Below are 14,330 nucleotides of genomic sequence, written 5' to 3'. Positions count from 1 at the left end.
CTCGACATCTCCATCTCCATCTCCGGCCATCCGCGTGCCTCCTCTCCGCCTCTGCCCCATCCGGCCAGTCTTCATCCCTCCCCTGCCTATCCCACAAATCTTGGATGCGGGGACCTCCCCCACCCCTTCCCCGCCCCGTCTAGTAGCTGGTCGCCGCCCACTCCTGTACCCCATGGCGGCGTCAGCTCACCTCACTTTTAACCGCTTCTTAAATCCTGATTCCTCCCATGCCGGATTCTTATATGCTAACTATTTCTCTGGAACTTGCAGGTTGTTTCAAGGTCGGCACATCCTGTAGGCCAATCGAAGGTTCGTGGCTAACAAATTCATAGTTTTTGCTCTCCCAGGCTGTTTATATTGCCATGTCACTGCATGAGCTTGCTTCTGTTTACAAATTGATTGATGTTTGTCCATGATTTGATATGGCGGAGGATAAATCAGTGTAGCTGCAGCGTGTGCTTTTGGCTTGGTTTATTTGTTCACAAGGCTTGCTTGACCATGTCAAATATGGCTTGGTATATTATAATTTGTGTGACTGAATATGCTGATTGAAGGTTTGTTCGTGCTTTGATATGGCAGAGGAAAAAATCATACTTGAATATATAGGAATGACTGTTGAACCATGTCATATATGACTTGGTTTATTTATTACGAATGCTTGCTGTAGCATATGTGATATGGCTTAGTTTATTAATTGTGTGATCAAATGACCTTGTGCTGTTGCAAACGGAACAGGATTTCAACAAAAGATTAGGTTTCGTTACAACTTCTTATTATTTCCCATACTATCATTGACTATTCGATCCACATCATTCGTTGCAGTTGGCCTACCACCCCTGGACCAGCCGAAAGCCGAGTCACGGCCGCACCGCAACGCGCCAGATTCCTTGCACCAGCTGTGCCGCCCTCGCCGGGCGGTGAGATCTCCTATCTCTCCTGCCGGCGGGTCGGTGGTTCCAGAGAACAAGATGCTGGGCGTCTCCACCGGCCAGCTTTTGGTCATCCTCGGGGCCTGCTCCGTGATGATGAGTAAGATCTGGAGTCACAGCACCTCTCTTTTGTCTTGCCTTTCGTTTGATCTCATTGCCTGGCTGAGCTGCTAAATCGGATAGGTTATGTTGCGAATTACTGCCATAAGAAGTTGATTTGGGGAGCTCTCTCTTCTCAATTTGTGAGGAATTGCAGCGTGGGTCCTTTTTTTCCGTTTAGTCTGATTCATCTGTTCTTGGCAGAGCCCAGTGACATGATCAAGATGGCAAGGGTGGCAGGGAGGATGACCGGGAGAGCGGTCGGTCGCCTCATGCTCTACCGCCGGCAGATGGACGACATCTTCGAGCAGACTGCAGCGAAGAAGGTACCTTGCTGATTCTTGCACATGTATGTGTTTTTGGCGCCATTGTGTGAGTTGATTTTTGTGCTTACATTTTCTCATCATTAGTGCCATGTGAAACCATGTCTTACTCAATGGCGGATCTAGGAATTGAAGTTAGCCGGGGCAAACATTTAAGCTTTAAAAATTTAGGTATAAATGCAAGTCCACTCAACCAAAATTCATGAAATTCAACTAGCAGAAACATGAAAAAGCATTAACAATACTTAAAACTGAGCCTTGAAGTTTTCCATTTCTTTTTCCAATTTTAGAAACTGTCTTTTGAGTAAACATTATGTCAAAATAATAATTAAAAAATGCTCCTAGACCTGAAAAGAAACAATAGCAAACATCTCTCTATACTATACTCTTAACAAATCGTAGAATTTATACCATACTTCTTTGAATGCCCGTCAATCATTCCCAATATTTGTGCGAGGAAAATCATGTCCAATCAAACGAGCTGCATACCTACATGCCTAATTGCTACTGACCTCACTTTGAAGTTGAAACACAACATCAAACAAGGTACATGCCTAGTTGCCTGCTGGTCTACATGGAAATCGGCTAGACTAGAGATGAAATAGAAAAACTATAAATACTCAAAAGGGGAAAAAAATGCAATCTGCTTGTTGCCGCTGCCGCGTGTGCTTATGGTTCGTTGCTGCACCGGCGCAAGTGCAGGAGTTGTTACTGTTGCCATCTGTGCTTATGGTTCGTTGCTGCACCGGCGCAAGTGCAGGAGTTGTTACTCTTGCCACTTATGGTTCGTTGCTGCACCGGCCCAGTGAATATATATCTTTCCACAATTGGCTGCTGAAAATTCTATCTCTGTCAGATATTATCAGTTTAGGAGGGCCATGCAACTTACTAATGTTCTCCAAGAAAGCTGTAGCAACAGACTAAACTGTGTAGGGGTGTGAAAGTGGAATAAAATGGGCATATTTGGTAAATCTGTCTACTACCACCACTATCACTTCCTTCCCATGAGAATTAGGCAATCCTTCTATAAAGTCCATGGTAATGTGTTGCCAGGCCATATCAGCAATGGGCAGAGGGTCTAAGAGATGAGGTATAAGACAATGCTCACCTTTTGCTCTGGCAAACAGGACACTGCAATATAATTCTCCACAAACTTCTTTAATCCAGGCCAAAAGAAAATATTCTTAATTCTCCGATTAAGTAGCCCTCATACCAGAATGTCCTCCGATAGGAGAGGAATGTAGGGCTGTCAACAGTTTTTTTTTCAGTTCAGTATTGTCACCCACAACAATCTTGCCCCTATACCTGATGATTCCAAAGTGAAAGGAGTATTCTGTAGGGGAGGCATTGTTGTGTAAGAGCAGCTGTTCCAAAATGGGCTTGTAGAGATTGTCTTGTTGGTAGCTGTCATATAAATCATGTGCCCAGAGAGGAATTCCCATAGACAGTCATGAACTGATGAACTTTTCTAGAAAGAGCATCTGCTACTCTGTTGTAGATACCCTTTTTGTACTGAATGGAAAAAATCAAATTCCAGTAACTTCATCATTAGCTTATGTTGAATGCCTTCTGTAAGTCTCTGATCAGTGATAAACTTCAGAGACTGCTGGTCTGTTTTGATAATTAACTTTGCTCCCAGAAAATAGTGTCTCCACCTCTTCAAAGCTTCTACTATAGCTAGTGCTTCTTTTTCATAAGTAGACATGACAGAATTCCTAGGGCAAAGAGCTGCACTATAGTAACTTAGTAAGCCAATGCTTTTCCATTTTGCATAAGTACAGCTCCAATTCCAGTGCCAGAGGCATCAGTTTCCGGTATAAAAGGAGTGGAGAAATCAGGCAATGCAAGAACAGGGGCAGAGATTCCTGCCTGCTTCACCTGCTGAAAAGCAGTGTCCTGAGCTGCAGACCACTTGAACTGGCCCTTTTTGAGCATGTCATTTTGCATAAGTACAGCTCCAATTCCAGTGCCAGAGGCATCAGTTTCCGGTATAAAAGGAGTGGAGAAATCAGGCAATGCAAGAACAGGGGCAGAGATCCCTGCCTGCTTCACCTGCTGAAAAGCAGTGTCCTGAGCTGCAGACCACTTGAACTGGCCCTTTTTGAGCATGTCATGCAGTGGCTTACACATGATTCCATAATTCTTAATGATTCTTCTGTATTAACTAGCCAGCCCTAAGAAACTTATCAACTGAGTGACAGTAGTAGGGGTAACCCAATCTGCAACTGCTTGGATCTTAGAGGGATCAATAGAAACACCATCAGCAGAGAGAATATGTCCCAAATATTCCACCTGGGGAACAGCAAAGACACATTTGGACATTTTGACAAATAGCTGATGTTTCCTCAAAAGGGAGAAAATTATCTGCAAGTGCTTGATGTGGTCACTCAGATTTGAGCTGTATATCAGGATATCATCAAAGAAAACTAACAAGAATTTTCTTAAGTAAGGCCCACATATGTTGTTCATCACAGCCTGAAAAGTTCTTGGAGCAGTTGACAGGCCAAAAGGCATGACCAGAACTCATATCCAGCACCCACTTATCTCCACATCTCCAGCACTCTCCCACTTTCCTTGCTCTTTGGAACTGAGCATTAGGAGGTTCCAGTTGTTTTAGGGGTTGTTGTTGAGGTAATTGGTGGGGCACATTTCTCTGCTGCGCTGTATTGTTCTGTCTCTGATAGAAGTTGTTGTATGGCACTGGAGGCTTCTTAGGAGGGTGACATGGCTCAGTATCTCGCTAACCAATAACCATCAGTAGGTGTCTGAGGTCTAAGGGGTCTAACTTGATACTTGATGCCCTCTCTAAGTCCCTTTACATAGCACCTCACAAACCAGAGTTCAGAAAGTTCAGGTGTTTCTTCCTGCACATCAGCCAGGAGATCTTCAAATATTTTGGTGTATTCCAACACTGTTAGATTGTTCTGTTTGACTGTGTTAAACTTCTCTGTTAAATCATAGGAACCTTTGGAGGAAAATCTCTTTGTCAATTCAGTGCGGAATTCAGGCCATGTCAATTACTTTTTCAATAGCCCAGACCTCCTTAACCAGACATCAGCTTCTCCAATGATATAGAGCTGTGCCAATGAAACTTTGTAATTCTCAGGAGCTGCAGCCATTTGGAAATATCTATTGCACCGTCTAATCCATCTCACAGGATCTTCTCCTTCAAATCTGGGAAAATCCATCTTAGGCCCTTTTGTTATAGACTTCATGGAACTATGCTTTCATTTCCTGTTCATAAGTCTTGAAATAACCTTGCCAAAGCTGTCTCTCCCTGCTTTGGTTGAATTGATTGAAAGCAGGAGTATGAGCTTGTCCTGGAGAAGGAGCAGTAGGTGTATGGTCATTGACACCATCAGGTGGCTGTTGCAAATTGTCAGACTCACAGTGCCTGTTGAGTTCCTTCTCCAATTCCATTTGTTTCCTGAGAACTTCAGTTCTGGTATTATGCTGTTCTAGTTGACTTTGCTGCAGAGTGGGAGATTTAACATGCTCCAAGTCTTCAGTAACCAGCTGTTTCTCAGCATTCCTAGAGCTCTGTGGTTGCATAGTTTTCAGAACAGAGCTCGTAGCAGCTAGCTATTTACCCAGATCAAGGACAGCCTTTTGAACATCTCCTACTTGTTCAGAGTTTTCACCTTGTGAAGAAAGAATGGAAACCACGTCGGCCTTGAGCAAATTGACGTCCACTCTCAGATCCGTCGTCGCTTGCTGTTGAGAAAGGAATTCGTCCTTCATGGACAGCAACCTCCTGCAAGTCTGATTCGTCCAAACTCTTCGCGCCGCGCCCCATTGCCTTGATCTAACGAAGGAGAGAGGAATTTTACCACTGGACCGAACCCGATCTCCTCTGTCGACCCAGTGTGAGATAGTTAGGCAGCTGTTTGTAAGAGACCATGGCAGAACTTTGCATCATGTGCATTGACTCATAACCACCCATACCTAAGTTCATGTAAATTTGTTTGTTTGCATCATGTGCATTCACAGTGTGAGATTGTCATAATATCTGTAAGCAAAGGAACCTTACAGTTAGCTGTTTTCAGAAAAATAGTTGCTAGCTACAGTTCCACACGTTGCATATGCTGTTAGGAGGCTGCTTTTTATTTATAATAATGATAAACTGGAACAGATTGAATGATTTATCAATGCTAACTTGCTAATAGTTCATGCTATTCAACATAATTGAGACATTCTTGTGTTTAAATTCTCGATTATTATGCACAATTAATTTGCGCCCCTCCATTACTCAGATTAATACAGAGCTTCAAGATGCTATGTCAAAGTTACAATCAATTGGTTATGAAGTTCAGAACTTATCTAGAATAACTCCTGGCCAGTTTATCAAAAGGCAGCACAACACAGGTAACTTTTTGTATATGATTACTACAGAAATTCAGAGTACTGCATTTGACTTAAACTAATAGGACCTTTGTTTAAACATCAGAGAGCATGACTGAAGCAGGAACATCTGATAGTTCTGCAACTCAGGTATGACATCTCATTTTCTCTGTCTTAATATAAGTATTTGGCTAATTAAATTATCTATTGCATACGTTGATGTACGGTAACGTTGTCATAGTTCATTGTTGGGTTGAACGCCCAAATGCACTTGTACATAGTTCATCCTATTGTTTTAAATAGCACGCTATAGCATAAAATGCGTAGGATGCTTCATAGAAATGCAATTTAGGTTTGGATATGTATCAGCCTCTACATCTGTTCTGAAGATGTTTCTTAAGTGTCGATAAAGTTCAGTTATCGGATGCCCTATCTCGCTTCGCTCGACGGCTATGATGGCTTCAGGCAAATTTAACGCTTCGGATCAACTACAGTTACTTTTACTCGAGAATTACTTTCTGCGCCTATATAATGCCGGGCTCTGGCAACATTTCCATTATTCCCCTTGTTATTCTGCTTCAATGGCTAGAACCTGATACAATGTACAGCTACAGTAATATAGAATGGCCTCCTTGATCGGCCTCAAATCCTAGTTCTGTTCTGCAAATTGCTCGATTTCTTTGTCAATTCTGTTGGATCCTCACTGGGATCTGACAAATTGGTACTCAGAACTTACTGATCCATGGATTCGGCGGCGATTTCTCTCTGGATTGAGTGGTTGGCTCCACAAGCTGGTAAAATCCCACCCAATTTCCTACCTTTTTGGCGGCAGTGAAGATCGGCAGTTCAGGTGGCATTGTGGGAGCAGTGATTTCATTCGGGTACAAGTTGGTACGGTGGATCAGTTGCCGCGGATCCTTTCCTTGGTGGTAAAATTTAATCCAAATCAAATACAATAATGATTTAAATTCAAGGCCCAAAATAATTCTTCTTAAACTTCTAATTTTTTTGGGAAGAATCTGATATTTATTATAAGCTCTTTCCAAAATTTCTAGGGTTTAGAAAGGCATTTTGGATACATTGAAGAACATTTAGGGTTTTGCCCTTCAACAAAAACATGAGGCTTTGAAATTCTCTCAATTCAAAATTAATTTAAAGTTAAAACATGATGCATGCAAATGCTCGCTAATGCATTTATTATATTACCATATTCTAGGGCTGTGGCAATTTGAGTCTAGTTGACAGAGTTTACTATGATTATGCAGTCCGGAGAATTTCGTGATGATATTCGCAGTATAATTCGTGATGAAATTGAGAGCTTTTGTAGAAAAAATCCTGATCAATTTACCAGGAGGTTAAATAATCCTGACGGAATTCAGAACTCTGGTGATTATAATGTCTTTCCTTCACTATAATACCATGCTTGTTCCTTTACGATTCAGTATTTTTCCCATGCTTTATTTTATTTGATGACTAATGATTCCTTTTACCAATATATCAGAACAAACAGCTGAAGCTACACAATTCGATGTAACTAGTAAATTTGCAATGACATCTAAGGTATGATGACATGTCTCGTCAATTTTAATGCATGAGCTACTTTATTAGGCATTGATTGCTGATTCCCGTAGGACATGGAATCAGCGAATACAAGCTCTACAAATCTGCACAGCCAAGCAATGATGTATGCCAAGCTAAGTGTATCCCCAGGAATTAAGATGAGTTCTTCCATGAGTGTGAGTAATGGAGAACAATTCAAAGAGAGCAATGGACTGCTAAATGTACTCCCAATATCAGCTGAAAGTGCTGGATTGCTTCCGAAACACACAGGTACATAAACAACGATCTTAACTCCTAACATGTATTTTTCTGCTAGTGCTACCACTTTACTATATGGTCATTGACTTATTCAGTGAACCTGTACATTTTGTTAGTGGTATATAACTCAAGAATCAAGAAATTGTGAGTGATAGTCATAGAGAAAAACCTAACCACAAAACTAAGTCCTGTAGTTATACAGAGGAAGACTTCCATATCTTCTTTCAGTGGCGGAGCTAGACCAAAACCATTGGGGGGGGTGAAACGTAAATGACAAAGAGCTGGGGGGGCAAAAGGCTAATTTTCACCTCATCCTGGCCCTTCAAAAAAAAATCTTCAGGGTTTTCTCCAAAGCTGGGGGGGCCACGGCCCCCCTCGGCCCCAACATAGCTCCGCTGTTGTCTTCTTTCCCACGATGTAACATCTGTTGGTGATGTTTTTAAATTTGCTGCAGCATATGTTTGTTTGGATTGCTTCCAAAATCACCAGCAACTATATTCACTTTGCACGACGGTGAAGTATAGGTTCATACAACCCATGAATTCTCTTGGCAAGGGTACCTGAGATAAAATTCCTGACATTTTTAAATGATGCTCCAGCTGTACCATTTTGGATCTAAGATAAGCATCAAGGGTTCACTCAGTCTTAAATTTCATTGTTCCAATTACCTTCGCTAGCGGTACTCTAATGCCACCATAGTTGTAGTCTGATCTTGCCATGTTCATTAAGTGCCCTTCATATTATGTCCTGTACATGACAAGCGGAAGTACTAGTGGATAATCATGGTGGATATTCAAATCCTATTTCTAGACAGATAACACAAGTGTAAAATCCATGTCCATTCCAGAGTCAACAAGTCTCTATCAAAACTAGATGATACCCCGAGCGTTGCTGCGGGAATTGGTTGCAATGTATTATTTTGATGAGGTTTGGTTGTCTGGAATCTGAATATGGGAATCAGGACTGCAAATAAAATGATTTATTATATTTATATTTTATTATTATATAGTTGTAAAATATTTGTAGAATATGAATAGTGTTTCTTATGCATGTTGAGATAAATAAAGTAGGGGGTTGATGAATTGGGATGTGTGCATGTTGAGAGAAGCAGTATAAGTAGCATTTCCCATGCATGTTGAGAGAAATGAAAGTAATGGGGTTGATGAGGTGGCATGTGTGCATGTTGAGATAAATAGAACTAGTGGGGATCAACTTCTTAAGTATATAGGATAGGATAACAATAAATAAATACATGTTATGTAAAAGATGATATACACACAGGAATACAGGATGGGGCACAGATCCCGATGTTTTTTTTTGGTAGTTGAGATATGGTTGAGGGGAGCACCTAGGAGATCATGAGCATTTCCTGTGTTCAACAGTCTTATTGTAATAATGCCACATAGGATAATTGATGAGGTGGAAGAGAGAAACGAAGAAAAAACATTGCCTTCTCTTAGCTAAGAAAGAGATGATCTCTTAATAATAAATAAAGATAATACATTTTCCCCATTGTACTAGATATGCCTTCTCCTGTTTGCACGTTTTCTAATTTAATTTCAACCACCCCATGATTTTAGGATCATAAGAGTACAATTGTTAGAGCTAACACCAACATATAATGCATTGTATAACATGTTTTGTTTTTGTCTTCTCTAGATGACATGGAATACATAAGAGAGAATTGCCTTATTAACCACTATACATGCTCTTAAGTGATATGCTGCAACAACTCTCCTATCACTGCAGACCAATATATGTTCCGTGTTATTATATCTTGACAGGTGAGCCAAAAGGTTCAGATATACTCCTGGAGGCTGTGCTTGAAGCAGAGGTTGCAGAGAACGCTAAATTTTTCGTCTCCCAGCCTCATGATCAGTTGCCCAAGGAGTAACAGCATCTTTTTCATCTTTCAATAGCTGTTGATACATCACTTGCACATTAAACTTTCTTGGTAACTCTGAAGACAGCTTTGATGGCTGGTGATGGCATGTTCTGATCTTCACCTCAGCGGCACCATCTTACATTCTGACTTCATGTCGACCTAAATGGAGATGGAACTGATGGAATGTTGAGTTAACTGTTAAGGGGTAAATGCCGGGCAGGTGGTAGCCTTCTTGTTTTTTTTAAAAATCTTTGTGCTCTAACAGGTATTAGTATGTTGATGCACTGTGTTTCACTGTGATGATTGAAGAAGGTTGAGTTAGCTGCAACGGGAAATATGTGGTATGATAGAAAGTACTATGTGGTTATACTGTGTCATTGGGATGATCACATTGTTCAACACATACCATGTACTTGTGTAGAAAATATGTAGTTGAAACTGGATTTTGTTTTTCATTTTTGTCCTTCTTATTTTGATATGTGGCCAACAAAATCATGTTGTGAATAGTTGCCAGTTCAGTATTTGCTGTTTCACACGTACTGTACCTATCCTCTCTGCCTGCCTGATCGTTTGTATGAATTAAACCGAGAACCATAAAGGCAAGCCAACATATGTAGCAAGAACATGTAGATGTATATGCTGAGTAGAACCAACAAGGAAACAAATCGTACCATGGAGTCCTGTTGAGTAATTTTGGTCTTGAGTCCTAATAGCAGCATTAGAGGTAGTGTATGTGAAATTTGTAGTCCGGGAAATGATGCCATGAAAATCATGAATCCTATATACCTAAATAGTTCATCCCCACTACTTCTACTATGTTAACATGCACACATGCCACATCTTCAAAGGTTCACCATAAGATGCATGAGAATTATTTTTCATTATTAGTAGATCCCCACTACTCCCTCCGTTCTTAAATATAAGTCTTTGTAGACATTTTAAATGGACTATAACATACAGATGCATGTGACATATTTTAGAGTGTAGATTCACTCATTTTGCTCTATATGTAGTCATTTGTTGAAATCTCTAGAAACTTATATTTGGGAAGGGAGTACTATTTGTTTCAACAGGCACATGTCACATTATCAAAGGCACACCCAACATGAATGAAAAAAAATCCATTATATTATAGTACCTATGGTCAATAGATATTTTTTTAACTATACGATAATCCAATACAATATATAATATGTATTTTTGTTTTTCATATATTATTAATCCAAATGTTTCATACACCCAAAACTTATTGACATATATTGCAACATATTCCTGTCGCAACACGCGGGATAGCATCTAGTAGAAGACGAGCCACAAACAGAGTATCATGGCCTACTCATCGAGTTAGAGAAACTTGAGTTATGGTGGTGTTTCGACGACAGGCGTTGTGAATCTTATAGGCTGTGTAGGCTAAATTAGGCAAAAAAAGACGGATCCCCTTCTACGATGCTCCGGTACCCTTTATATAGCCTTGGTTATGAAATACTCAGTGTCAGTGCATGGGGGACGTATTGTGATATGAATCGGACCATGGTATTAGATTACAATACGTATTACCCTTTTCCTCTTTGTCATAGAGTGTCATTCCTTTGATGTAGTGTACTTCGATGAAAGTCTCCTTCATGGTTGGTGGTGTTTGTCCTTGTGCTGGTGATATAGGACCAACTCCTATTGTTGCCAAACCTTCATAATTTGGAGGTGGAAATGGAGAAAAATCGCAAAGATCACATCAATCTCAAGAAGAAACACAAATGATAAGGTTCACCACACAAGTTTACTCAAATCATCGCCAAGGAAGATACACACCAAGATCCAACACAAACATGGGTAATTGCTAACTAATGTAGGGTTCTTCCCAAATCTCTAAGAGTGACGGGGTCTTGCGAGATAGTCTTCTCCAATCCAAAGGACGTGGAGTTCTTGGTAATCCACAAGGGATTTTTCTTCTAAAGGAGGCCTTGATCCTCCAAGAAAAGATAAAGATGAGCAAAGCTCTATCGAAATCTGTTCATGTGCTATGCTAGCCCTAGAACATAGATGGAGTAGAGACTATATAAGTGGCTGGAGGTAGGTGGAGAAGCATGGCGACACACCACTACATGGTGTAGCGTGCCTGTCTTTGACATATAGCCCATGAAACGCCGTCTCATGAACCTTATATCCCTTCGAGTTGTACAACAGAAACATAGCGTGTCCAATACGAACTTGTAACATTACAAACCAATTTTCAAAAGTTTCAAACCATTGGCACCTGAAAACACGGCACCACCATGATAGTACGATTGATATCCTAGGCTTAATCACGACCGACGTGACCAAGTTGTTTACTACGTCTAATCTACACCTGCTGGCATGCCCCTTCTTCTTTCTGGTTTGCTCCATAAGCTATGGAGTAGTCACCGCCTTCAACTACGCTTGACATCTGACATAGATGGAGTAGAAGTACTCTCTGGCTGCTTCGGGGCCATCTGACATCTCCTCCAAATATTCAGATTATAGAGAGTAGAATACCAAAAGATGAGTACAGGTCTACAGGAAGTACTCAACAAGTTCATAGATATTGTGAGTGGATAGGAACCTATCACTAACGCTGAGACCAAATAGATCACATCAATGAATTCCTGCAAATATCGTGAATTGTCAAAGTTTATGTAAAATTCATGTGATCCACTACCACATGCGCGAACAACATGGGCCTACACCTCACATACAGGCCACCGGGCACACACAATATTGTTCTAAGTTCATTTTTTTTTTGAATGAAAGGGGTTTCCCCCGCCCCATTTTTATTAATGAAGCGAAACAGAAGCTACAAAGCAGAGTCTTAAACAGCACATGGTACATCCAGGGGACAAGGTACCCCACAACCCAACTCAGCCACGGCAGAAAACAACCACCGAATACCAAACGCTACTGGAAGTTCAACTACTTATTACAAGGTCCATCGACCTGAAAAGAGATAGTCTGAAGTTCGACCACTACAGATTCACATCTTGCTCCCAGAAGTCACCTCCAGGCAATCCGCAGGAGTTCCTCCCGTCGCTTGTCCAGGAGACGGATGTACTGACGCAGCAAGGTCGCCTGAGTGTCGTTGCAGATAACCTTCCATTGGCCCTGTTTGGATACTCTAACTCAGTTAGAGGTTAGAGTTAGATTTTAACCCTGAACTAACCCTGAAGTAACTCTAACCAAAGAGTTGTTTGGATGGTAGGGTTAGATTGACAATAAATAATATTTCTCAATCATTTGACTACTTGGACCCTATTTGGATGGGAGGGGTAATATTTTTTACTATTTTTTCTAGTGGGCCCAGGAGAACTAACCCAAATAAGCTCTTATAGTGTGGGCTAGTTTTTTGGGTGGGTTAGATCCAACTAACCCAAACCAACCCATCATGTTTGAATACTTTTTGGTTATTTGAGCCCCAACTAACTAGAACTAACTCTAACTTAGGGATCCAAACAGGATTATTGATGCAAATGGGAGCTTAATTTTGCTAGCACACATCTGACATTTCTCCAGGTACGGCTCTGAAAGCAGAAACCATTTCTTAATTTCCAAATGCTCCATAAGGATGCAGCTACCATCAAGTTAAGTACAGGTTTTTCCTTATGTTTCTGAACCTGTTGGCTTTGGTAGCCAGGTTCCGTGCCACTGGCAGCTGGGACCTAGAATGCAGCTCCGTAAAATTACAAACTTTTCACATTGCTACATTTTTTTTTGAGGGATCCTCCAATTTGTACATGCGCGCGCGTGAGCCGAACGAAACCCGTCACCTGCTATCCTCAAAAAAAAAAAACCCGTCACCTGCTCGCCACGTCAGCGATCCGCGCTGAAGTGCATCTGGCTCGTCCATCGCAGACAGCGGCGAACGGCTGGCATCACTCCATGTCACCGATCCGCGGCACGACCCCTCCACCAATCAGCGCCCACCTCCTCCCTCCTATAAAGATCTCCATCCCCTCCCCGTCTCGCCACAACCCATCCCCCAATTCCCCACCAGTTCTCCCACCGTCCACCGAAACCCCCACCTCACCTCCGAAGCGGCGGCGGCAGCAGCGTCCATGGCGCCCAAGGCGGAGAAGAAGCCGGCGGCGAAGAAGCCCGCGGAGGAGGAGCCCGCGGCGGAGAAGGCCCCCGCGGCGAAGAAGCCCAAGGGCGAGAAGCGGCTGCCGGCGGGGAAGACTTCCGCCGGCAAGGAGGGCGGCGAGAAGAAGGGCGGGAAGAAGAAGGCCAAGAAGAGCGTGGAGACGTACAAGATCTACATCTTCAAGGTGCTGAAGCAGGTGCACCCCGACATCGGCATCTCCTCCAAGGCCATGTCCATCATGAACTCCTTCATCAACGACATCTTCGAGAAGCTCGCCGGCGAGGCGGCCAAGCTCGCCCGCTACAACAAGAAGCCCACCATCACGTCCCGGGAGATCCAGACCTCCGTCCGCCTCGTCCTCCCCGGCGAGCTCGCCAAGCACGCCGTCTCCGAGGGCACCAAGGCCGTCACCAAGTTTACCTCCTCTTAGGCTCTTTGTCAAATCTCTTCTGGCGTGTGATGGATCGATGTTGACCTGTAGTTAGATCATGTTCCGGCTGTCATCTTGTAAGAAAACGTGCTCTCGGTACTGTTATTCAGACCCGAAGTAACAACACTGTTCAACCCTGCTGTTCCCTCGGAAATATCTGAAGAAATGCTAAGCTTGCCGCTTCAATCTGATACATATTGTGATCATATTGCAAGATTTTTTCCCCTCGTCTCAATCTAGATCTTACAGTAGTAATGTTGCATCAATCTGATTCATCATCAAAAGCTTGGCGAATAGACAACAGATTTATGCCAATTTGCATACAATCAGAAATGTCAGAAGTTGTCACACTACAATCAGAGAATTCAGAAGTAGCAACAATTCAGAAGTTTGAAGCAGAGGTGCGTTAAATAAA

The 14,330-nt window shown here is 42.1% G+C and overlaps 1 protein-coding gene across 1 annotated transcript in view; it reads left to right on the top strand.

Annotated features, from left to right (window-relative positions):
* LOC119271913 overlaps positions 1–14,108 on the top strand; it is a 14,510-nt gene extending 402 nt beyond the window's left edge. Inside the window, exons 2-12 of the mRNA XM_037553554.1 lie at positions 271–309; positions 823–1,029; positions 1,233–1,354; positions 5,605–5,716; positions 5,799–5,842; positions 6,958–7,078; positions 7,194–7,252; positions 7,324–7,522; positions 9,295–9,402; positions 12,244–12,471; positions 13,257–14,108. Of these exons, the coding sequence (XP_037409451.1) occupies positions 969–1,029; positions 1,233–1,354; positions 5,605–5,716; positions 5,799–5,842; positions 6,958–7,078; positions 7,194–7,252; positions 7,324–7,522; positions 9,295–9,402; positions 12,244–12,471; positions 13,257–13,915 (1,713 nt within the window). The 5' untranslated portion in view covers positions 271–309; positions 823–968 and the 3' untranslated portion in view covers positions 13,916–14,108. The remainder of the gene's footprint in view (positions 1–270; positions 310–822; positions 1,030–1,232; positions 1,355–5,604; positions 5,717–5,798; positions 5,843–6,957; positions 7,079–7,193; positions 7,253–7,323; positions 7,523–9,294; positions 9,403–12,243; positions 12,472–13,256) is intronic.
* The last annotated feature ends 222 nt before the right edge of the window (positions 14,109–14,330 follow it).

The sequence above is a fragment of the Triticum dicoccoides genome, chromosome 3A (assembly GCF_002162155.2).
Source record: "Triticum dicoccoides isolate Atlit2015 ecotype Zavitan chromosome 3A, WEW_v2.0, whole genome shotgun sequence".
NCBI lineage: Eukaryota > Viridiplantae > Streptophyta > Magnoliopsida > Poales > Poaceae > Triticum > Triticum dicoccoides.
The sequence above is the reverse complement of the archived record's forward strand: the minus strand, read 5'-3'. Positions and strand labels throughout refer to the sequence as shown.